The sequence below is a fragment of the Fusarium musae genome, chromosome 2 (genome assembly GCF_019915245.1).
Source record: "Fusarium musae strain F31 chromosome 2, whole genome shotgun sequence".
Classification (NCBI taxonomy): domain Eukaryota; kingdom Fungi; phylum Ascomycota; class Sordariomycetes; order Hypocreales; family Nectriaceae; genus Fusarium; species Fusarium musae.
Window position 1 is genome coordinate 3,513,783 of NC_058388.1, and position 23,056 is coordinate 3,536,838.

The 23,056-nt window shown below is 49.7% G+C and overlaps 6 protein-coding genes across 6 annotated transcripts; 4 read left to right on the top strand and 2 right to left on the bottom strand.

Moving 5' to 3' along the window:
* Positions 1-3,065: 3,065 nt before the first annotated feature.
* On the top strand, positions 3,066-6,273 carry CTF1BETA (Cutinase transcription factor 1 beta; the record flags this gene model as incomplete). Its single annotated transcript, XM_044820700.1, has 5 exons — positions 3,066-3,305; positions 3,389-3,417; positions 3,583-3,824; positions 4,074-4,585; positions 4,636-6,273. 5 exons carry the CDS (start codon positions 3,066-3,068, stop codon positions 6,271-6,273), a joined length of 2,661 nt encoding a protein of 886 aa, XP_044685000.1.
* A 2,652-nt stretch (positions 6,274-8,925) lies between these two features.
* On the top strand, positions 8,926-11,811 carry J7337_002976 (uncharacterized protein; the record flags this gene model as incomplete). The annotated part of the gene is made up of 1 exon (XM_044820701.1): positions 8,926-11,811. The coding sequence occupies one exon, from the start codon at positions 8,926-8,928 to the stop codon at positions 11,809-11,811; it is 2,886 nt and encodes a 961-aa protein (XP_044685001.1).
* Positions 11,812-12,412: 601 nt separating this feature from the next.
* Positions 12,413-14,487, bottom strand: J7337_002977 (uncharacterized protein; the record flags this gene model as incomplete). Its single annotated transcript, XM_044820702.1, has 2 exons — positions 12,413-13,401; positions 13,458-14,487. The coding sequence occupies 2 exons, from the start codon at positions 14,485-14,487 to the stop codon at positions 12,413-12,415; spliced, it is 2,019 nt and encodes a 672-aa protein (XP_044685002.1).
* Positions 14,488-14,919: 432 nt separating this feature from the next.
* J7337_002978 (uncharacterized protein) lies at positions 14,920-16,200 on the top strand (the record flags this gene model as incomplete). Its single annotated transcript, XM_044820703.1, has 2 exons — positions 14,920-14,936; positions 14,991-16,200. The coding sequence occupies 2 exons, from the start codon at positions 14,920-14,922 to the stop codon at positions 16,198-16,200; spliced, it is 1,227 nt and encodes a 408-aa protein (XP_044685003.1).
* Positions 16,201-16,568: 368 nt separating this feature from the next.
* On the top strand, positions 16,569-20,792 carry J7337_002979 (uncharacterized protein; the record flags this gene model as incomplete). Its single annotated transcript, XM_044820704.1, has 2 exons — positions 16,569-18,555; positions 18,799-20,792. The coding sequence occupies 2 exons, from the start codon at positions 16,569-16,571 to the stop codon at positions 20,790-20,792; spliced, it is 3,981 nt and encodes a 1,326-aa protein (XP_044685004.1).
* A 1,229-nt stretch (positions 20,793-22,021) lies between these two features.
* On the bottom strand, positions 22,022-22,619 carry J7337_002980 (uncharacterized protein; the record flags this gene model as incomplete). Its single annotated transcript, XM_044820705.1, has 2 exons — positions 22,022-22,302; positions 22,358-22,619. 2 exons carry the CDS (start codon positions 22,617-22,619, stop codon positions 22,022-22,024), a joined length of 543 nt encoding a protein of 180 aa, XP_044685005.1.
* Between the last annotated feature and the right edge of the window lie 437 nt (positions 22,620-23,056).

The following is a 23,056-nucleotide window of genomic DNA, read 5'->3' on the forward strand; positions in this document are numbered from 1 at the left end:
CCGGACTAAAGGGACAAGCAACATGATGTTCTTGGGTTTAACAAGAACGTCATAGTTTTTGACTTCATATCGATTGAATAGGTAGTCTCTCGCATCTCGCTGCGTTCTGCTACCAGATCTGAGGACACATTTATAAGATAGCAATTCCAAGAAGGTGGGTCTATAGGGAAAAGCTTTGGTAAACTTCATGATGGCCCTAGGGCAAGGCTTTTGAGAGCGGATAATTGAGGTCCGGAAGTGGGCCAGCTCCAAAAAAAGAGGACTTGGCAAGGACTACGGCATGCTGTTCGTGAACCATGAAGATTGAAGACCCTGTAACTCTGGGGTACCCTCCTCCGCACGGGTGGAAGTCCGACGCTGACGTTGAGAGGGCTGATTCCATCCAAGACCACAATGGAAGGATGAGGAAGAGAACAGCCCTTGTTCGAATGCTGAGTCGATGCGATGCACAGTACCGATGTCGTTGTACTGCAGGTTTGGTTCGGTATTTTCTTGTTCTCTTAACAGGCCGCATTTCTGCGTTTGCAGCGCCTCGTGATGTCTGAGCCGATTCGATTCGACCTTTCCGATTCCGAAGCTCACGCCCACCCCTGTCGATACTGGAGCGGCTGACTCGATTGGGATGGTCAAGGACTACCGGTGATTGGCTTCTCCACACTACATACACTGACAAACTGTGGGGAGAGGAACGCTGTTGGGCAGCTAGCACGGATACTGGGGACGGCAGCTCAGGTCAGTTCTGGTCAATTGTTTCTCAGGGAGAGCTATTGGACTAACTTAGCTCGTCCAAAATGTGGAATCAGAATCTGGAAACATTGGACCTGCGGAACCTATTGGCTTACTTACGTGGCCTGTTTCTCGAGACTCACTGTGGGGAGAACGGGGAAAAAGACAGTCACATCATGAATATGAGGGACACTCCAAGTCGGGGTAAAGTTTGGAGAAGTTTTATTACTATGTACGTGTTGAGGCACCTGAACGCCTTTCGAGTCAGAATGCCACAGAAAAAAAAACTTACGGTGGCTTGGGAAATGGGTCAATTGAATTGCTTGTGTCTTTTGCTTGCTTGGCACATAGTAACAACATGCGATGTGAATGTGTCGCTCTCAGACTAACTCATAAATGTCGTCAACATCACCTTACCATATCCTCGGATCTCGGATTATTGCTGGATCTAGAGGATTCCAATACATGGTAATGCAAAGGGCTATACTGGTGATCTCTCCGCCATTCGTATTAGCTGCTCATCCAATGTGTATGTATTGTTGCCAGCTTTAGAGTTGCCAGCCTCTTCAATGCCGGTGTTGCAGCGCCCGTGCTTGCGTGGAGCCGTCATCTCGCAAGGTGGGAGCTATTGTGGACGTTCGATCTTGAGCTAAGAACCCGGGTGATCCAGCGCAGTATGCATATTAAGAGAAGCAGGATTGCTTTTGATAGGCTTCCAAGCATAGTTGAAGATAATGGCAGGAAACAATCGCGAGGTGCAGGTGTCACCGGTCGAGTCCGCCCATACCCGTCAAGATTTTAAACGCTAACCCTGGACCAAGAGAGCATGGCTCAAGAAAGAGACTTGCATCTGGTCCCGCAAACGCCAAGAGCTGGTCTCGACGCCCTGGTGGCTGATTAAGGTAGGTAGAGTGAAAATAAAAAATGAAAGGAGGGGAAGAAAACACCAAACTCAATGGATAGAACCCGGCGGACAAAGAATTGTAATACATGAACCAAACGACTCCTGATCAACCGAGACTTTCTGTCCACTACTGAGACTACCAGAGCAACCTCTTTTGTTAGATTGACATACTAACAAGCATGTATGGTAGGGCATTGTCAAGGATGAACGCAATTCCAAGTCCAAGTTTACTAGCTGCTAACAGCAAGTCAAGTGACAAGTGACCAGACAGATGACAAGATTTCGTCGATGCCCAGATATGAAATGCTTGGCTAATAATGTAAGAAGTTGATAATCTACATAAAATCTTCGAGGCTCACGATTACATGGTTACATCTCGTTCCCTTGGCTTACCGCACAAACGTAAATCCAACACACTGACGTTGATTTTGACGTTTATTTCCTTATCCTTTGGTAATAATGTGTAGCTCTGCCGTTGTATCGTCACCGATAAAATCCCCACATCCACGCGCACCCCAAGGTGACGGCGAAGGGTGCCACCTCCAGACTTGGCCCCCTGCTAGAAGGCCTTGCCTGCTTGGGAGTAGCTCTCCGCTTACAGTAGGAACAGCCAGCGCTAAATTACCCATCATCCAGGTTCTTCATGTGGACTCGTTAGGCCCACCCTCGATGAGCCCTGTCCTGGACGCTCAAACGCCATCGACACCCTCGCCCAAAGACCCTCAAATGCCTCGTACACGCCCTCCTCCACCTGGCTACCCTTGGTGCTTGTGCTTGTGCTTGTGCTTGCTCTCATCGATCAAACTGCTTCTTGTCCCCTCCGTGACTAACATGGCTCTTCTAGACTAGTGACGAGAATATAATAACCTTCCGCACCCCCCACCAACCATCCCCCGGATTTCCATCCCCTTGGCTTCAAACTTCTATTCGCACCAGACCTGTCGGTGTTCCTCTGTGCCTCTGTTCCTCTTTGATCGTGAAGCATCCCAGATTATCTCGTTCCGACGGGGATTAGGCATTCGCTCTAATTCAGATTGAGGTCGACACTTGAGCCTCAGCCTGTCCCTGTCATCACTCTTCCAGCCTCGTCTGCCTGACTTCCCACCAGTCTCTGGGTAAATAAGACAACAACCACGCCACGATAAACATATTGAATCTCGACGACAAACAACTGAAATTGATCTGAACTCTCCACTCTACCGCTTATATCTGGCCAAATCGAACATCTAAATGGTTCATCACAACGACGACTACTTCCCTCACTCGCCCATTTAATTTCTGCAAGACCTAGTACCGCCATATCGAAAATATTCAGACAGCCCTACGCACTTATCGGATTTTCCGCTACAAGGTCATACCAGGAACTACCACAACTTGAGTTGTCAATCGACAAATACTAAGCCTGGACGAGATCAAACGTCGCAACAACTCAGCCATGCAAACAGAAGCTTCACAGGGCTCGGCTGCCCCGCCGTCGCCATCGGCAACCTCAGTAAAGGCTTCCAACGAAAAGAACAGCAAGAAGAGAGCCTCACCTTCTGGCGACTCGGAGCAACCGGAAAAGATCACAAAGCGACGCGCTGCCCGTGCTTGCGTGTCCTGCCGGGCACGAAAAGTCCGATGCGACGTTGTCGAAGGAGCCCCTTGTGGAAACTGTCGCTGGGACAATGTCGAGGTACGCTTCTAACTAATTCTTGGAATCTGGAAAAAAACAGCCAATCCCCGCCCTGAACTTGAGCATTACTGACATCTGAGCAGTGCGTTGTCCAAGAAAGCCGCAGGCGAAAGTAAGTTGTCCCAACGTTTTCCGGGCATCGTGTTCCGATCGACTCCATTCCGGCCCCTTGAACCGACGGCCGGTACGAATGGAGCTCATTCGAAAACGTCATGTCACGCGAAACGCCCCAGAGTAAAAAATTACGTCGAGTTTACGTTGCTAACCGCCGCCGCAGGAAGAATCTTTATACGGCCAGCACAGCGGGCCAGTCCGTCTCCACAGAAGCTCAGTTGCGTTGCAAAACAACGGCCAGCAACGGGAATCCCACAGTTCCCAGCAAGAGTGCGACTGTGGGCATGAGCACAGCCGACCTTCGACGTCCCAGCAGCGGCTCAGCCATCTCGACCAGCAGCATTGACGCACCCAGTGCTTTTCTGAACAGTTCCGCCCTTGATAGCCATGTGCCTCACATGATATGTAAGTTTTTGCGCTACTTTCCACCTCCAACTTCAGCCCTTGTTTTGTGCGCCGTAGCCAGCCCTCTCAATTGGCTAGTGGCTTTCTTTTTGGGGTGAACAACTCCGTTCTCCGCATTTTCAGGCGCCCCTGACCCGCTTTCTTCATGTACTCCACAGTGCTTACATGCCTGATCACATGGAAATTTAACAACAATTGATGATGAAATGCGCGGAGACCGAACGAACTTTGGCTGACCACGAGACCCAGATCAGCGATCTGGCTACCGCCGAGATTCCAGCTCACTCAATAAGATTCAGTCAATAGAATCTAACGCACACCGGTCGTCATGGGGTAGCATCATCCCGGACCCTGCGTTCTTCGATAACTTGCGTAACACTCAATTGCTCGGATCTCTCGAAGAGAAGGACACACCTGCACCTCAGTTCCCTGCATTTTTACGACCTTTGCCAAATAAGATCGCGCCCGAAGATGTCGATTATCTCAAGATTAAGGGCGCACTATCGGTGCCCACCCTACCTTTACAAAATGCACTCCTTCAGGCTTATGTCGAATACGTGCACCCATACATGCCGCTTATGGACCTGAACAACTTTCTCGGTATCATTAACAGTCGTGATGGAAAGAATGGTCAGACAAGTCTCTTCCTCTACCAGGCTGTGATGTTCGCGGCGTCAGCCTTTGTAGACATGAAGTACCTCCGTGAGGGTGGTTACACCACTCGAAAAGCAGCTCGCAAGTCCTTCTTTCAGAAGACGAGGGTGAGTAAGGCTCCGACCACGTGGAGCTTGCCAAACTAATCCGCCAATAGTTACTGTACGACTTCGATTACGAGTCAGATCGCCTTGTCCTCGTACAAGCTTTGCTTTTGATGACATATTGGTATGAGACGCCAGATGACCAGAAAGACACATGGCACTGGATGGGTGTGGCCATCTCACTGGCACACACTATCGGACTTCATCGAAACCCCGGATCCACCAGCATGGCCCCAGCAAAACAAAAGCTCTGGAAGCGAATATGGTGGTCTTGCTTCATGCGAGATCGCCTCATCGCCCTCGGCATGAGGCGGCCCACGCGTATCAAGGACGAAGATTTCGATGTGCCTATGCTCGAGGAGAGCGACTTTGAGATCGAGGTCCTCCCCGAGAACAATACTGTCATCCCAGCTAGCTGTGCATTGGTTCGCAATCTCGACATGCAGCGAGAGCTGGCTATCATGTGCATTGCCAAAGCTCAGCTGTGTGTATGCATTAGCCGCATGCTGAAGGCGCAATATTCGGTTCTGATCCGAGACAAGATGAAGCCCGAAAATACTACTAACAGCACTATGATGCTTTTCCCTAATAAGCAGTTAGATAACGTTGAGAGCGTTACTGAGGTGGATCACGAACTGATGGCATGGGCTGAATCGCTACCAGCCTGCTGCCAATACCGCACCCTAACACCCTTGGATGTCAAGGACGGACGATCAACAATTGCTGTTCAGAGGACACTCCTGCACATGGTATACTACACTACCATCTCAGCTCTGCACCGACCCCAGTTCCTGCCATCGTCACCTCTCCAGGCCCCGACAACATCTCGACAAGTACAAGATATGTCTCGACTACGGGTTCGCGATGCTGCGATGCATATTACCCGCATGGCTACGGAGCTTCACCAATACCGGTTGGAGCGATTCCTGCCTACGACTGGTGTCACGGTTATTCTTCCTGCAATGATCATTCACCTCCTCGAGATGAAGAATCCCACGCCCCAGGCTCGGGAGCGTGCCACACGAGGATTCCGCCAATGTATGCGGGTTATGGAGAAGCTTCGAGAGGTTTATGCTGCAGCAGATTACGCAACCGGGTTCCTTGATGCTGCTCTGCGGAAGGCTGCGATTGATATCAACTCTAGCGTTGCACCTTCAACTCTGGCCATGATGAAACGGGTACCAATCGAGTTCAGCGCTCAAACACCACCTCCTGAGAATGCGCCATACATGACTGCTTCCGAGTCGCTATTTAACGAGAAGCCGAAGGAGCCTCGGCCTGTGGCAGTACCAACTATGATGCCGCCGAATACTGTCAACGCTGCAGCTTTGGAGATGCCCACAAACTCACCACCCCAGACGGAGATGGAGTCTCCTGCCGCTGGCTTGACCCCGAGCGTGAGTGCTGGATCAGAGGAAATTCAACTGGATGTTGACAACATGGATCTTGATTTCATGCAAGGCCACGACGAGTTTGACTGGAATGCTGTGGCCGGAACCGATTTTGACGTTGACCAATGGTTGCAATTCCCCCCAGAGGGAGTGAACAATCAAGACGATAATTTGATCGCCGGAGTATTGGGGGTCGAGGAACCTACTATGTCAGCAGAACAAGCGCTGACCTGGGCTATTAATGCCGAGGTCGATGCCGCCCGGCAAACCGAGAACCGCGAGATTCCTGCCCCGGCATAGTTTCGAGACGCTTCAGCTTCCGTATTGCAACGCAATTCTAGATGAGTGATCTTTGGATGGAGCCTTGCATTTATTTCATTTTTGCGTTACCTGTTGTATGTGTCTTCATTCGAGACGGGGCGTTGGGGCTGTTGCTCTAGGCGGCGCATTATGTTTTGGGGGACGGCGGATATGATTTAATGTTTTTAAGGACATCAAAAAAGCAACGCTTGGCACGACTGTTGATGAAGACATTGGTTTTGGCGTTTGATATCACCTACAGACAGGAAAGGGACGCCTCCAGGGGCTCAAACTTGTTGTTGTTGGTTGTTTTTCTTGTCAACCTGAAGATGTATTTTGTAGTTGAATGGTAACGAAATCCAACTTGAATCATGAGTATATGATGTGACATCTGTTCTAGTAACTGTAGTTCTATTTTAGTTATGGACCCCTGGATGCCCTTAGTAGTAGGAAAATTCTTGCTGTACTTAATGTTAGCGAAAGCGTATAGTTCCGTCATCCTGCCCTCTCAGCTCAATTGACCAAAACGTGCAGGGGAGCACATTGAGACTATGGAGAATAAGAAGTAGCAAGGTTGAACCAATGGACCTCGCAGTGCGTTGCCATAATAGGTGTCGGCTACGTGAAGCGAGAATTTGGCATGGAGTTTGTAATTTAACTCGGCAGGTAATGAACTGCAGGTCGATTGGGTATGGCGCAATCTATTTGTTGACATTGAAAACTAGCATCATGATGGCTGACAGGGTGACGGTTAACAGGGGCAGATAGGTGCGAACAAGACGGGGCCTTGTGATCATGACTGATAGATAGACAAGGCATGAACAGACGGGAGGGACGAAAAGAGGCTTTCAGAGGAATGGGTGGCTAACTTCCAATGTCTCTGCCCCCTTTTCTTGTCTTGGTACTGTAGACATGCTCACGATGGTGTTTTAGTGATATGCAGGAACAGAAGCTACGGATAAGATGGTCCAAGATATTGAAGACTGACAAGGGCCAAATCGATCTAATTCGATGCCCTGGCTTGGTCGTACAGGGCAATCGAGCTAATAATATCACGGTTGACGGTTGATGGGTCAGCCTGCGTTGGAATAAGAAAGATCTCCTTTCCGTCAACGTTACGAGGTGGGAAAGTTCGTTACCTAGCCAGGTCTTGGCCTCATATTAGAGAGTGGAGGAAAGGGAGGCGAATATGGGGCGTAGCCGAGTCCAGGCGAGAAAAAGGGCTTTTCTCTTTAATTACTTCTAGGTACTTACTACTTTAGCAGCTGTAACTAAAAGTCTGGCACGTAATAGTACCTACTTGAATGGAAGACATGGATGTCTCTAGCATCCGTCAGGTTGATACCTGGAGGGAAAACACTACCTAGGTGCAGAACACTCTGTATCCTATAGCCAGCGTCCCCGAGCTCATTTTCTCCCTCTTACAACGTAGGCCTCTCAACAATCGTCACTCCAACATATTTTCTTTTCCTTGACTAGATCTTGCGACTATGGTTATTATTCTTTGTATTCTTGGCATCTTTGCATTATACCTGATCCGTCAATTGTCGTTGTACTTTTCGTTGCCGCTTCATCTTCCCTAAGCTTGCTTTTTCATTGACTGATATCCCTCCCTTGAAGCAAAGTGGCCGCAGCTCCGAAGCTCATCGTCCAACGTCACCAAAGCTGATCCTCCAACGCTTTTATTATATTTATTGGTTTTATTTTTGTGCATACTGTTTGCACTCTTTTGTTCACTCGATACTCAAACTCTTGCCAGTCTCTCCAAACAAGATCTTGTCCAGATCCGGCCATTCCATCGTGCCAACCAACAGCCTGGACAAGCTCTTGCAAAGTTCCAACGACGTCAAATTGACGATACCTACTCTGTTTGAGCTGTGTTTCTATTTCACTACTTACATTGCGCACAGGGCATCCGCCCGATCGAACCGACTTTCTTTTTCCTTCTTATCCATGGTCACGAATCGTGGGCGACGAACCAGTGGTTTTGGATTCATTTGACCAGGGCGCTAAATACGACAAGCTATTTGCACAAGCCCCATCCTTGCCGCCAATTCAGTGTAAACCTCATTTATTACAGGCCTCCGCAGCGAAACGCAACGCGACCGTGGCCCACACTAGAACCTCACACGTCAACCCAACCCAAACCACGTCAAACTCAACTCTTCTTTGCGCAACTCTTTGACCGCCATCTCCCATCGGCGATTGCTTCGTTCCCTTTCAGCTCCCTTTCAGCTCCCAGAGTGGCCTTCCAAAGGCCCTCTTTGTCGCTCCTTACCTCTTCGGTTCCACTTTCAGCTTGCTTTTTTCCCTTTCCCTTACGCCCAAGAGCCTCGTCAGTTGCGCGACTCTGCCACACACAGCCTCACTTCTTCAATTCGTAACTGAGCGGTCTTCCAACCTGCATGAAACCTTGCAGCCTTTGAACAAAGAAGCTCCACCTGATCGCATTAACTAGCAAACACCACAAGGACTTTTCCGACCTGACAGCGACCTATCTGACGACACAATTTCTGACGTATCTTCTTCGATATGGGCATCAAAACCTCCACTCATCCCCGCCCCGTCGACATGTCCCCAGGTTCCTAGACAGATCATGATTCTACGATCCATCCACCCGATTCGAGTCTGTCTGTCTGCTGGATAATAACCATGACCGATCTGAACGCCCAAGTCGCCAAGCAGGCGCGCGATGCCGCCGCCACTTCACCGGCTCCGAAGAACAAACTTACTGAAGATATTATTGTGAATCTCGGTCCTGCTACTGTCGTCGATGCGCTTAACACAGCCACTGGCGCCCTTCGCACGTCCTTGGATAATGCCTCCTCTAAGGAGCGAGATTTCATAAACCGCACCGCTCTTGCGTCATACACAATCTGGGGATGGTTTGAGGAGCTTCAGTCTTGGCCATGGCCCTCCGAACCGGGGCCTGCTGGGTATCTGATGCCCAGCGACGAAGAGCGCAAAAGAAGATCAATGCAACTTACCGTCCCAGGAGAGGATGAGGATCAGTGGATGGGGAGTTTGCTCGCTCGAGATGTGTCGAAACATGAGCAGAGGCTGGCTCAAATTCAGCGTGATTTGTCAGACCTTGATCTCGAAGACATCAAAGTCCATGTCCTCAACCATCATATTCTTCCCTTATCCAGACCAGGTACACCACTTGCCGAATTCACTGGAGCTGGTCAGTTATCGCGTTCCAGCTATAATCGCATGGAGGACCACACTGCAGTGATCACAGCGATTGTTCTAAAGGCACTGCCCGTCTTGGATAAGTTGACTCGTTTACTACACACTTGGAACCTACGACTTTGCGCTCTGCGTCGCATACCAACCGTTCTACTTGCCCTTGAGGACGCTGAAGTTGCACTTAAATCTGCTTTCAAGGCCATTTCTATCCCCACAAAAGACACGCCCAAGAAAGACGACAACACTCCCTTGCAAGATTCGGCACTTACGAGAAATACATTTGATGTAATGAAAGCGCACCTCGGCGAACTAATCGTCCGTCCTGGCCGGTCGCTTGATTATATGCTAGACTGCTTGGAAGGACTACCTGACACGCTCCCCAGTGATTGGTTGGATCGAATGGAAGCTGTAGAGTCGAGCTACGGTGAATGGGTTGTGGTATGTGAGAGGAAGATTAGACACACTGAAAGGACTACCCCCCCTGAATCATTGGGACCTCCCCGCTCTCCTTCACCAGTAAAATCCAACACTGCATCTGACAAGTCTACTACACTCGTTGACAGTTTAGCTGACGATGAATCTGACGGCGACGATGAGAGCTCTGTCAATGCTGGGGCTGCTGTTGTGCCCATCCCGCTGCTTCTACCGCCCAAGAAATTGGCAGTCACTAGCTCCGACAACCGAGCTATGGAACCCACGAAAGCTAGGGTGCCTTCTGGCGTTTCGGAGTCTGAGACAGCCGTGCCAGAGTGTTATAGGAGAGATCCGTCATCAGAGACTGAACCTGAAAGCCCTTCGTTTCTTCCAATCGAAGAAGTCGACGAACCCTATGATGAAGAGAATCACACCTTTGACGGCACCAGAGACGTAATGCCAGTCCAGTCACAATTACCAACGCCAAGCATCGAACAAGACTTTAACTCCTCGATATTGTCAACTCAGTACCCCGAAACACCAGACCACAGCTTCGCACACAATTTCGATAGAGATATCTCTCCTGAATTACCACCACTTCGACCCCTTCCTCTTCCAAGGCAGAATATTGATCCATCCCGGACTCTTACTATCACTCAGCCTTCGTCGAGCTATTTCGGCGGCCTATCTAGTGACCCACCTGAGGTATCAGCTTCTCCTGATATTCCTCGAACCCGAATTCGTGAAGCAGAGTACACTCAAGCTAGCCCCCCCAGCACTCCGCCTATGTTGCCCATGATTTCACGGGAATCCTCTTTGGCACCTCTGGACAGCCCTCTATTGCCAGATCGGAACATCGATGATCTAGATATGTACAACATGCGAATTGAGGACTCATTCAACGAAGACTTTGACGATTCCTTTTCAATCGCTGAATACCCCACTGCTTTCGACCGTCGCAGTAGCGTTGGCGACCAACACCTTCAACAACAAATCAGTCAGATCATTGACTCGATACCCGCCAAGATCAAGCTAACTAATGACTCTTCTTCGAGAGTCAACCTGAATCCCCCGGATGTGCAGCTGCCACGCATCAGAAAGAGGCCTTCCATCGAGCCTTTCCGAAGGAGCGCCTCGAATCTTTCATCCCGTGCTGGTACGCCCTCATTCACCCTTTCGCCTGCCAAGAACACGAGGGTACGGAACCGTGGCCACCACGAGATTAAGGTCTACCATCTTTCTCGTTCGTCCGGCGAGGCTCCAATTAAACTGTTCATTCGCTGTGTTGGCGAACAGGGGGAACGCGTCATGGTTCGTGTGGGTGGCGGCTGGGCAGATCTAGGTGAATATCTCAAGGAGTATGCTAGCCACCACAAACGCCGATCCGCTACAGCCAACGCCAAAGTCGAGGTTCTTCCGGAATCTCCTGGAGCATCAAGGTCCAATATGGGGTCAAGTCCAAATGGACGACCTCAATCTGCAGTTGAATTATCCCCCATGTCTCCATTATCCGTTCGTAAGACGCGACGGAGCGTTGGTGCCGTGGGTAGTGAAGCACCCAAACTGAATTCCAAAACATACGCCTTTGGCCCTGCGCTTGGTGAGGAGGACCCCTCAGAAGTGTTCAACCGGTCGCGGTCCAACTCTCACCTCGATTGGAATGAAGACGAGAGCTCTTTCCTTGGACTTGCGGGGCCTACAGGCAAGAAAGTTGAGATGAGTGAGGAAAACAAAGCATGGGTCGCAAGTGTCAAGGAAAAGGTCAGAATCGCTAGCGGCGAGCGAAGTCGGCTTCCATCAACGAGCAGCCAGTTTGGTGAGCTCGGTAGAATTGGTGGCACAAAGCGACTATTCCTCAAATCCGAAGACCGTCGGGAATCCAAAGGCGGTCGCGAATCGAGAGGAGGCCGAGAGTCACGGGGAAGTGTCCGATGAAGCTGGTATACCAGCACGAGCAACGAAACCTTTACTCTTGCGTTAACATACTTGCACTTGACCACGAACCTATGAACCTTAGCATTGAACACGGCACAACGACTATCATGGGGGCAAAGTTTTGCTTTGTGGAGTTGGGGAACCATTGGGACTCATCATACATGGACTTAGCATTTGAATTTTTCCTTTTGTTTCGGTGATACGGTCTTTCCTTGGACGAACTGCGGACAGTGTAGACAGTCAATACCCATATTTCCTTATTTGTTATGAGATCTTAGCGTAGTACTTATTTAGATATGTGAGCCAGAAGAAACGTGAAATATCGATCAAACCATCAAGGTAAATTTTGGTAATCACTGATGCTGAGTCGTAATTTAACAATGGTTCCAAGTCTAAAAAACAAAAGTTCATTTCAATTCCATAACTGACCGTTATGGTCAAAACATGTGTAGCATCATAGCTTGACCTAAACCCTTCCCATAACAAGATCCTTTTCTGCCAGACCCAATGCACCCGGTTTCCGAAGCCCACCTTTTGTTCCCCTTCAATGCCAGTGTATCCGAGTTTCAGTTCCCGTTTTCTCTTTTCTCGTCGCTTGTGCTCAATCATCATCGTCTCCTGCTCTGCGGGCAGCGCGACGTTTACCCTTTCCACCTTTAGGGTTACCCTTAAAGTGCTTCTTGCTTGATGTCATCTGAACGTCCTTGGGATCAAGGCCATTCTCGAGAGCGACCGCTGTACGCGCTTTGCGGCCGAACAGGTGTTTACCCGCCAGAGGATCTTCCCTGCCCTGCTCCGAATACTGGTAGTTGAAAGGTCGGCTAACGTGACCTTGAGAGCTAGAAGGACCGAAGAAGCCCTTGTCGATCTTCTTGGACTTTGGGCCTGCAGGTAGGGGAACATCGACAGTAGAGGCAAGATCAACAGCATCGTCGTCCATGGCAAGGAAAGGTTCGCTGCTGGCTGGGTCGATGACTGAGAGCTGATCCATAGCGGCACTTAGGGCAGCTCGTCGTTTCTCAGGGAGGTGCTCTTCATCATAGAGCCCTCGGTTGAAGTCGGCCGCATCATCAATTCCAGGAGGTGGTGAAACGAATAGCAGCTTACCATTTACGTAGTCCTTGAGGATATATCGAGCAGCGCGGGACTCATCAGGTTGACCAAGGCCCTGGGTCTGGAAACCACGGGCACGAGCATATGCACGGAGCAGCTCAGCAGCTGTAGGAATCCCTGTACCACCTTCCTCTATGGCTCGAGTGCGGATATGAATACCATAGATTGCCTCTAGGAAAGGCTGAGGGATTCGCTGAGTGACTAGGCCCACGGGTCCTTGGAACTCGCGAAGCTGGTCGATGGGGAGAACGCCGTTGCAAACAAGATCAGCCTTGGTGGTGGCAAAATTGGGGAAGACAAGACCAGGACAATCGCAGAGGATGACACGTTCGCTGAGGTGAATGGTCTGGAAGTGCTTGGTCTTTCCCGGAGTTGAAGAGACTGAAACTTTCTTTGCACCAATGAGGGCATTGATAGTAGAAGATTTACCAACGTTGGGGTAACCAACTAAGCCAACCTGCAGCTTATGATCCGAACCTGTCAATGCATTAGTTGAATTGTTTATGGAGTTTGGTTTTCTTGTAATATCTCACCTGCGTCTGCGGGAGAATGTTTCAGGAAGATGTCTTCCAGCTCTTGAACTGTAAGAATCTGTGTATCAATGTCGTCGGCTTCCTCTGCCCCCTTTGCCTCTTTATCAATTTGGCTCTGTTGCTCAGAATCTTGAGTCAATGGAGCACCTTCTTGTTCTTTTTGACCGCTACCCTCGCCCTGTTCCTCCTCTTCGGATTCTGACGAAGCCCCATCTGGCAACTCATCTTCTGAATCGTTGAGTTCCCTCGCCTCGTTCTCTGCCTTAGCCAGCTCGGCGGAGAAAAAGCGATACGCAATGCCAGCCTCCTTCAGATGCTTTGCCCAAGCCTTTCTCTGTTTGGGTGTCATCATGTCTGCCTTGTTGATGAGAAGAAGGTTCTCTTTCTTGGGATCAACAGCCTTGACATATGACTCAAGATCCTCTGAACGGAATAGGAGAGGGTTTCTTGCATCAACGATCTGGACAATAAGATCCGATCGTTCAATAACTCGCCAGAGCTGTCGCCAAACCTCCAGGTTTCGCTCGAAAGGTGTCATAAGAAGATCATTGTTTTCTTGCAGCTCTGCCAAACCACGCCTCCAGTTAAGGAAGCTCTCTCGCTCTCGTGCGTCCAGTTCTTCAGGTGTTGTTGTAGAATCCCACTTGGGCCTTCGGGGGACTGTCAATCGACCTTTATGCTGCTTGTGCTTTCCAAGGACATCTCTCTCCTCATGCGCTGAAAGAAGGTACGGGTTCTTTTGGTCTGTATGGATAATCTTGACATTATTGGTCTTTTCGGCTGTGAAATCGGTACCAGCCAACTCGGCGGTGGCCAGGAACTCATCCAGATCGCCCTGCTCGGTAACGGAGCGCATCTTGACCCAAGCAGCATCCTTCTTCTCGTTGACAAGATATTGTTCGCCTGTGGCGTGATTTGTTCTGGTGATGGCAGAAGTTCGCTTCCTGTCGGTTCCTTTGCCTTTACCGAAGCGATCGTTCATGAGGGCGTTGCCCAAACCGACCGAGTTCTTGGACTTTGCCAGAACCATTTTGACGTCGACGTGGAGTGTAGTATTCAATCAGTGTGCTTCGGCAGCTAATATACGAGGAACGGCTGCTCCACGTCGCAATACCTCTCGAGGTTTTGTTGATTTTGTGTAAAAACTGAGTTGGATTGATCTGAGAGGGCTGTCTACTGATCAACTCTGTGCCCCGCTGAATAATGACTGTTTCTTGGAGGGGCAAATGGTTTTTTCGGGGTCCGTCACGGTGTTTTAATTACTGTTTCCACACTATGAACCTCCACGATGAAATAAGGTTGGATACAGTGCGAATGGCCTGACAGGGCCTGGGATAACTGTGGAGTATACGATAAGGATTTTTTCCCACCCCGCTAGATTTTTGTACCCGGATGAGTGTCGTCTAAGCCCAACATCCACGCCCACCTGATAACTAAATTCTTGTTGCTTCAAACCAGCAAGATGCCTCGAAAGTGGATGTGAGTGCTCCGTGACAGTTACGAAATCATAGTATGCTGATACAGATTATGCAGCGACAAAAAGTCTGCTCAGCACTTTACGCTGGTGCACCGACCGCAAAATGATCCTCTCATCCACGACGAAAATGCACCTGCAATGGTGCTCAACCCTACCCAGACCAAGAAGGGATCATCCAAATCGAAGGATCTCGATGATCTGGCTTCTGAACTAGGTTATGAGGCCGAAGATGTCCGCGCGAACGAGGGCGAGGCAGCCAGTTATGGTGTTTACTTTGATGATTCTGAATACGATTACATGCAACATCTGCGCGATCTCAACACTGGTGGCGGAGAGGTTGTTTTTGTGGAGTCGACGGCTACTGCAAACAAAGGCAAAGGAAAGCAGAAACAGTCACTTGAGGATGCACTCAAGAAGCTGGACATTGAGCAGAACGCAGGCGATATTCTCGACGACGAAATTCTTCCATCCAAGAATCTCACAAGGGTGACCTACGAGGCCCAACAAGATATTCCTGACTCTATCAAGGGATTTCAGCCCGATATGGATCCTCGCCTTCGAGAAGTCCTTGAGGCCCTGGAAGACGATGCATATGTTGACGATGGTGACGACGATATTTTCAAGGAGCTTGCCAAGGACGGCCGCGAACTGGAAGATTATGAGTTTGACGGCGCAGATTTTGACGAGGATGACGGCTGGGAATCAGATGCGACAGCCAAGCCAAACAAAGAGTACAAGGAAGACAACATCCCTCAACTCGTACCGACAGAGCAGCCCGAGGAGGGGCCCTCTCAAGATTGGCTTGAAGATTTCAAGCAATTCAAGAAGGAGCAAAAGGGCGGCAAGGCCCCCGTTGCTCCATCACAGTCCGAGATGCAATCTAATTGGACGACAACTACTCACGGAGGCCGACGCAAGAAGAGAAAGGGAGCACTGACGGACAACTCGAGCTATTCAATGACCTCTTCATCTTTAGTACGAACTGAACAGATGACTCTCTTGGACGCGAGGTTTGACAAAATCGAGGAGCGATACAACGAGGATACGGAGGACGACATGCAGTCCATGTCTGCCGTTTCAACCATGTCTACTGTTCAAGGGCCCGTTCGTGGTGACTTTGATAACATCATGGATGATTTCCTCGGAAATTTCACAAAACCTGGAAAGAGGACAAATAAGAAGACTAAGGCTCAAACAGGCCTCGAGCAATTGGAAGAGATCCGAAAAGGGTTGGGGCCTGCTCGAATCCGCGGCAGGATAAAATAACTGAAGATTTGAGATTATTGGACTGGAATAAAAGAATGGAGTTTAGGAGTCAAGGAATTTCAATGAGACTTGTGTTCGCGCGCATGTGGAGATGGGACGACACGCTAGGATTTACGTTCTACTAGGTATGGTACGAAAATCAATGTACCTTTTTCTAATCACGTGAGGGTGGATCCAGTGTACCTTAACGAAGCAAAGCATAGCTCTCCAGAATAGGAACTAGCTCAATGGATCAATTCTATCTCCAACACTCAACCGCAACTTCCATTATAATATTCCCATCAACGCGCATAGAGAGGGCTTTAACTCATCCCCATGTCCAGACGATTTCCTAGATGAGTGCGACGCTTGTTGCATCATCAAATCAGATGTTTTCGACTTTCGGCCAGCCAACGCGGAGCCCGTCTCCAGCGTTCAATCCTTTTGCGACGAACTCTGAGAACAAAGGCAGCGCATTCGGAATTGAAAGTACTTGTGACTCGTCAAAGACGAAGCGGACCAAGCGATCATCAGCATTTGGCGACCAGAGCGACAGTGAAGCAAAGCGCAAGGCCAATAAACCCTTCAAAAACAAGGATGCCAATCTGAGTGACGGAGGCGGCAGGAACAAGAACCGTAAAAGCGACGAAAAGAAGAAGAACACTGATCCCAAGAAAAACCCGTCCAATACTGCCACCTTCTCCAGGAAGCAAGCAGGACAAAACACGCGGAGTAATGGATCAACTCCTTTTGCGGCGACGCGTAACGAGTCGCGACCAACTTCATCATCAAGCGCCAACTCCGACGATGAGCCTATCCCCGATACCTATCATTCCGACGATCCGCAAGCGAAAAGGGTATACGAGCAACTGCGTAAAGATGGCATTCACCCACCCCAGTGGCCTTCACAGCCTGGCAATCCCAAGAACAAGGCTGAAGTGACAAAGTTCCGCGAGAAATACGAAACCTACCGCAATAAGGCGCGCGCATCTCTAACGAAGGCCGGACTGATCGATGACCCAGATAAGCGCAAAACTCTTCAGGATGCTATCGATTTCAAAGGCATCTGCGAGGACATGTGCCCTGAGTACGAGAAGATCACTCGAATTAATGAAATGGACGTTCATCAGCCCGAAAAGAATCCCGAGACTACATACGCAAACACACGTCGCATGGTGAAGAAGCTCGCTCGTTCCGCCGCTGGTCAAGAAGCGCCGTTACCTATGGACGTTCGATCAGTGCCGGCCCTCAAAAGGACATTGGACTATCTAATTGACGACCTGTTACGTGACGACGGCAACCTACCAGTCTTGCATGGATTTTTATGGGACAGAACACGCGCAATCCGCAGAGACTTCACCTTTTTTTCGTCACTCACCCCCGACGAAATGAAGATTCAGGTCTATGTTCTGGAGAACATCGCACGATTTCATGTTACGGCACTTCATCTTCTCACTCGAGACGGCAAAACACCCGAGGACTTCGTAGAGCAGCAGGAATTAGAACAGCTTGGGAAAGCCCTCTTGTCCCTCCGCGACGCTTACGATGATTGCAACGATCAGGGCATAAAATGTGAGAACGAGCCTGAATTCCGCGCATACTACCTCATATTCCATGCCTATGATTCGAACATTATAGAAACCTTGCAGCGTCAATGGAAACCAGCCCTTTGGAAGGACTCCAATGAGGTCCGTACGGCCGTCCTACTCGTTGAGGCTCTTCAAAATACCCAAGACTTTCACGGGCCTCTGAAGGATGCGCCGTCATTAGCCGCATCAGCGGCATATCAATCATACTTCAGAATAGTTGAGGATCCCAAAGTTTCCTACACAATGGCTTGTTTCGCAGAATGCCACTTTCCCAGGCTTCGTCGCGCTATCTTGGCCGCCATCAACAGAGGTCTCGCTCGGCCCAGGGAGACCTCCAAGGACGTCACTGCCGCTGTCTTGAACAAGTTTCTTCGTTTCGATACCATTGAGCAAGCTGTTGAATTTGCGGAGCTGCACAACATCGAATTTGGCCAATGCGATGAGGATCCGTCCGATGCCAGTCGCCAATACGCGAAATTGGACAGTCGTGGCTCTTTACCTCACCTTCGTCTTCAACACCAATTCTCTTACTCTCTTGTTGAAAAGAAGCGTGGCTCAAAATCGCTACCAGAACTGATACATCAAACAACCTATCAAAGCGCAAACCCTCCTAAGGCTGCAGTTAATGGTTCATCCCAAGAAAGCCTTTTTGTTCCAGAAACACAACCTACTCCCAACAAACCAACAATCCCTACTGGACCCAAAGCTACAACGCCAAACCCATTTGCATCCTTTGGCAAGCCCAGTGCACTCGGAGGGGATAATAAGTCTATCAATGGCAACTCAGGTAAGACCCCATTCCTACTGCTTAATTTGCGCCAAAGATTCTGCATCCCCTGGTTTTCTGCATGTTCGATTACGTGTAAAGACCTTTACTTTGCAGGCGAATAGGAAATCGCATTCAGCCGGAGACTCGACAGGCCACAGTTCTTGAGATTTACTAAGGACAACACATTGGCTCGAGATGAACCACTGGAAATCTGGCAAAGACACGCCTAAACCACTGGTTCTGACGTTTGTATTCGCTTAGGGACTACAATCAACGGAACGGCCTCGATTAGTGCTTCTGGTTCGCAACAATCACCTCTCCAGAAATCCCCATTCGTATCTGGCTTGGCTTCGACAGCCAAGCCGCCTCCTGTCAACCCTTTTGCACCCACGCCATCTGCACTTCCGCAATCCTCCGTTGGCAATGTTTCTCATCTGGCAGCACCTACCCCTCAGCAGCCACCTGGATCCAGAAACAGGCCATTACCGAACCCGTTTGCCTCTTCTTTCAAGCCATCAACCATTTCGGAGGAGCAAGCACAGAGCAGTCCATTCAGTCAGGTTTCTGCCTCCAGTGAGAAAAAGACGGCAACAGGAACGACCTCCACCTCTCTACCAGCCACTACGACGGCCGCCTCAATAGAGAACACTTCCGGCAAAGGGATCACAGCAGACAAGCCGGAGCTCCATCCCGCCTCCGCGAAGCAACCTAGCATCAACATATTTCCAACAACGCCTCAACTGTCCTCAAGTCCCTTTACTACCGTAACACAAGCTCAAAAATCATCCACACCGAGCGAAAGTAATACCACATCACAACCGACGATACCCTCAGCAGCTTTCAGCCTGGGCAAGACACCTACCTTAAATGGAGAACAAGGCAAGCCAGCAACGGGCATCTTTGATACAAAACCCCAGTCCACATCAGCACCTCAATTCTCGTTCCCACCGGTTGGAACCTCGTCTTTGTCCCATCCTGCATCCAATGGTGATGGTTCCCAACTCTCAACAACCCCATTAACTGCACAAATAACAAAGGAGCACACCCCCCCTCCTAAACCACCATCGCCACCTCGTGACCTCTTGGGTGACTTCACCAGATGGTTCGTAACTGGCGATGACGGGCTCATGGACGAATTTCAAGCATTTATGTTGGATAACATACTACAAGGCGTTTATCGAAAATACGTCAAGGAGGAAGAAGCCAGGAGACAGAAAGAGGAAGAAGAGCAAGCCCTGGCTGAAGCACAAAACTTTCGCACATACAGCTTATCAGTCAGATACTTCTATCGCTGGAAAGAGATTGCGCGTGATCGTCGCTTGAGCCAGCTTCGTCGTAGCGGCCGAGAGCAGATGAGAGCCTACTATGAAGCACAGCGTGTAGCGCAAGCTAAGGCTCAACGAGAAGCTGCTCGCCAAGCTGCGCGAGAGCAGGCTGAAATCGCCGAGTTGAATCGACCAGAGGAGCTGAAGGGCCTACTCAAACACAAGAAGCCAAGTAAGCGCCGTCAAGCAGCAGAAGAGGACGCATTGCTTGCTTCCGGTGTTCTATCTGGAATCAACAACGAGCAGGAAACTGTGGCCAGGATTGTGCGTAGAGCGCCATCCGCCACCAGCTCCATCTCCAGCAAACAATCGAGCTCATCTCTCGCAAGAAGTGGTTCAAAGACTAGAGCGCTTCGGCAACAGTTTGGTGATCAGTCGGCCACTTTCAGACGCTCGCTGCCTCCTATTGTTTCTCGAAACACCGAAAGTCCAGAGCCCAGTAATCGTGTCAGCAGAGTATCTGAACGCTGGCGACTCAAGGCTATGGGGATTGTGCAGATGCCTGATGGAACTGCTGTTCCTGAAAGGCTGGCGAACGAGATGCAGTACGGGAAGAAGCAATCAATGGGTGGTATGAGCCCGCCTCAGAGTGGCTTTAACCGCCGGGCCTCCATAAGTGGCCTTGGCCATTCTGAAGAACGCCATCGATTATCGGGGTCCCGAGGCACCGTCGATACCACCGAATCTGATAGTTCTGCGACGAACAAGAGAAAGCGGGCCACTGACGATGACGGCGAGCTAGCTCAAGATGACCAGACCAAAATCAGCTCGCATAAACGAGTAATGAGCGATGCGCAGACCCTAATCGACGAACTCCGTGCTATGAGGGAGGAGATGGAAGAGGGAGCGACTTGGTTCAAAGACCAGAATGACAGAATGCAGAGTGAACTGATCAGCAGAGGTTCGACACCCTGGGATCAAGATATATGAGGAAGTGTAGATAAAGAAGGAAAGGCTGCTGATAACGAGGATGGCGGTACCATCCAAAGTATATACTCCTGTGGTTGGATGGATGGAAGTTGCATAAGTGCGCAACACTTGAGTCTTGCCGGTTACTCCGGACCTGTGTCAATATGAGGTGATGGCATGATTTAGAGCTGGTTGGGAAAGGCATTGCATTATATGGAGAAATGGTCAAGCAAATATACACACACGTCCGCATTTCAGTTCAAATCACATCACGCATTCGCTGCCTCTTGACTCATGTCTCATTACAGCGTCTCGCCGCTAAAACCCTATATACAAAGGCCCATATCCATAAGTACCGTGTCTGTTTACCCATGAAACTCGTCCGCTCAGACAAGACCAACATATATAAACATCGGTACGTAAGCTTACGATCGTCTGGCCTTTTTAGGTGGTGGATCAAAGACAATCCGAATATTCCGTGTTTCGCTGGGAGCTTGTGAATCTCTGGACTGCTTTTTCCTCAGAAAGCCTTTGCCCGAGCCATTAGTTGGTTGTTGCACCCAAGGATTGTTGCTATCGTGGCATTCACGTGGGAATGTAGCTGAACGGGGCGTTGTGATAGAGAAGCCGGGGCTAAACAGCGGGGATGTGATACCTGGTGTACTGCATTGTGGCCCAGCTGAGTTTGACAAAAGGGGAGCGTTTGTACAGCTTGACACACTTTCTGCTGGAGACGCATCTTCGCGATAAGGCGTGTGTAGAGGAGCTTTTGTGGGTGGCGGTTGCGGGATAGCGGTAGTGACAATGCCGAGTTTGTGGGTGTCGTTTAGATTCCTCACTGCACTACGTGGGTTCCAAAGTGCAGATTTTGACAGGTTTCGTTCTTCATCCATATAAGGGGGGAGGTCGTGGAAGCCAGGAGTTCTTGGTGTAACATGTGTCTGGCAACGGAACGAGAGAGAAGAGCGTCTGTTGCGTACAGAAAGCTTCTTGCGCTTCCGATGTTGCATGAAAATACAACCTGCAGAGATAAGGAGGAAAGCGGCGGCACCAACAGCAATGGCAGCAATTGAGGTGTTGGGAAGGTCATGGTTATCTCCTGGTGCAACTGAGGCAGATGGATCTACAATCGAGATGGTCCCCTCGCTGAAAACAGTGTCATTGAGCCCTACAGGGGTTCCTGGCTTGGGACGCTGTTGGCATCCAGCACTGAGGGCAACAAGGACTAGACAAAGAGATGGTTAGATGGATCAAGCAGCCGGGTTAGGGAACGGCTCACAATTCGATATGATTGTCTGGGAGCTATCCGCCTTGACACATGCCTGGCATTTATCAACCGCATCGCCGAGCATCGCTTTGTCATCAGTGTCACAGTAATCATACTGTTCTCTATCGTTGGGTTCCGTAATGCCTTTCTTCAGAGCATTCCCGATGGGGCCACAAGCTTCAGATGTGATACAGGGGCCGGAACTGATGCCGGTTGCATTTGGGTAGCCAAAGATACAGTAGTCAAAAGAGTAACGCATGTTGTCTAATCGTGCAAAAGTCAGATGATGTTAAACAGTTGAGTTCTTAGCATGACTTACACAAGAACCAATCTTGGTCACTTTCGTCGCCCTGCTTGAAAGCACTGTCCTGCAAACAAGCCAGACATCTTTGGAACTTCTGGCCTGCTGCCTTCCTCTTGAAGTCGTCATCGTCGCAGACAATCTCGCTGCCACGGGTTTCGTAGGAGTTGGGATCTGACCGGTCAAGGCAGAACTGGGAACAGGGAGAGTTGGGTGTGACTTGTAGAGCCGAGACCGGCGTCCAGAACAAAAAGAAAGAGACAATAGAAAATAGGAGCATCATGGAGGTCCGCTGTGGTGTTTAATGTTTCAAAAAGAAGGTCGCTGTTTCGATAAGCGACATGAATATTTTGATGGGTATCAAGGTCGATCTGAGTGAGGCCAGGCCAGCTGTGAAACAACTCGATTCGAAGGGTCAAGAAACGGTATTAAAGGAAAATGAATATGGTGGGTTGGTATACCAGATACCCTTGTTACAACATGTTGGTATTCGTCGTTAAATAGAAGGACATAGCAATTCAACACAAATAGGAATTAAAGGCGCCGTTTGAATGAGTGAACGAGCGAGGAGCAGAAAGGAACGAGAAGTGGAAATCTGATGCGAGGATTCTTGAGAACAGAAGAGAAATAGAGAAGCGAGCTGCAGCCCTTCTGCATATTAACTACCTAACCTAGTATACCTAAGTTCCCTATGGATAGTGCGAAGAGAAAACGAGA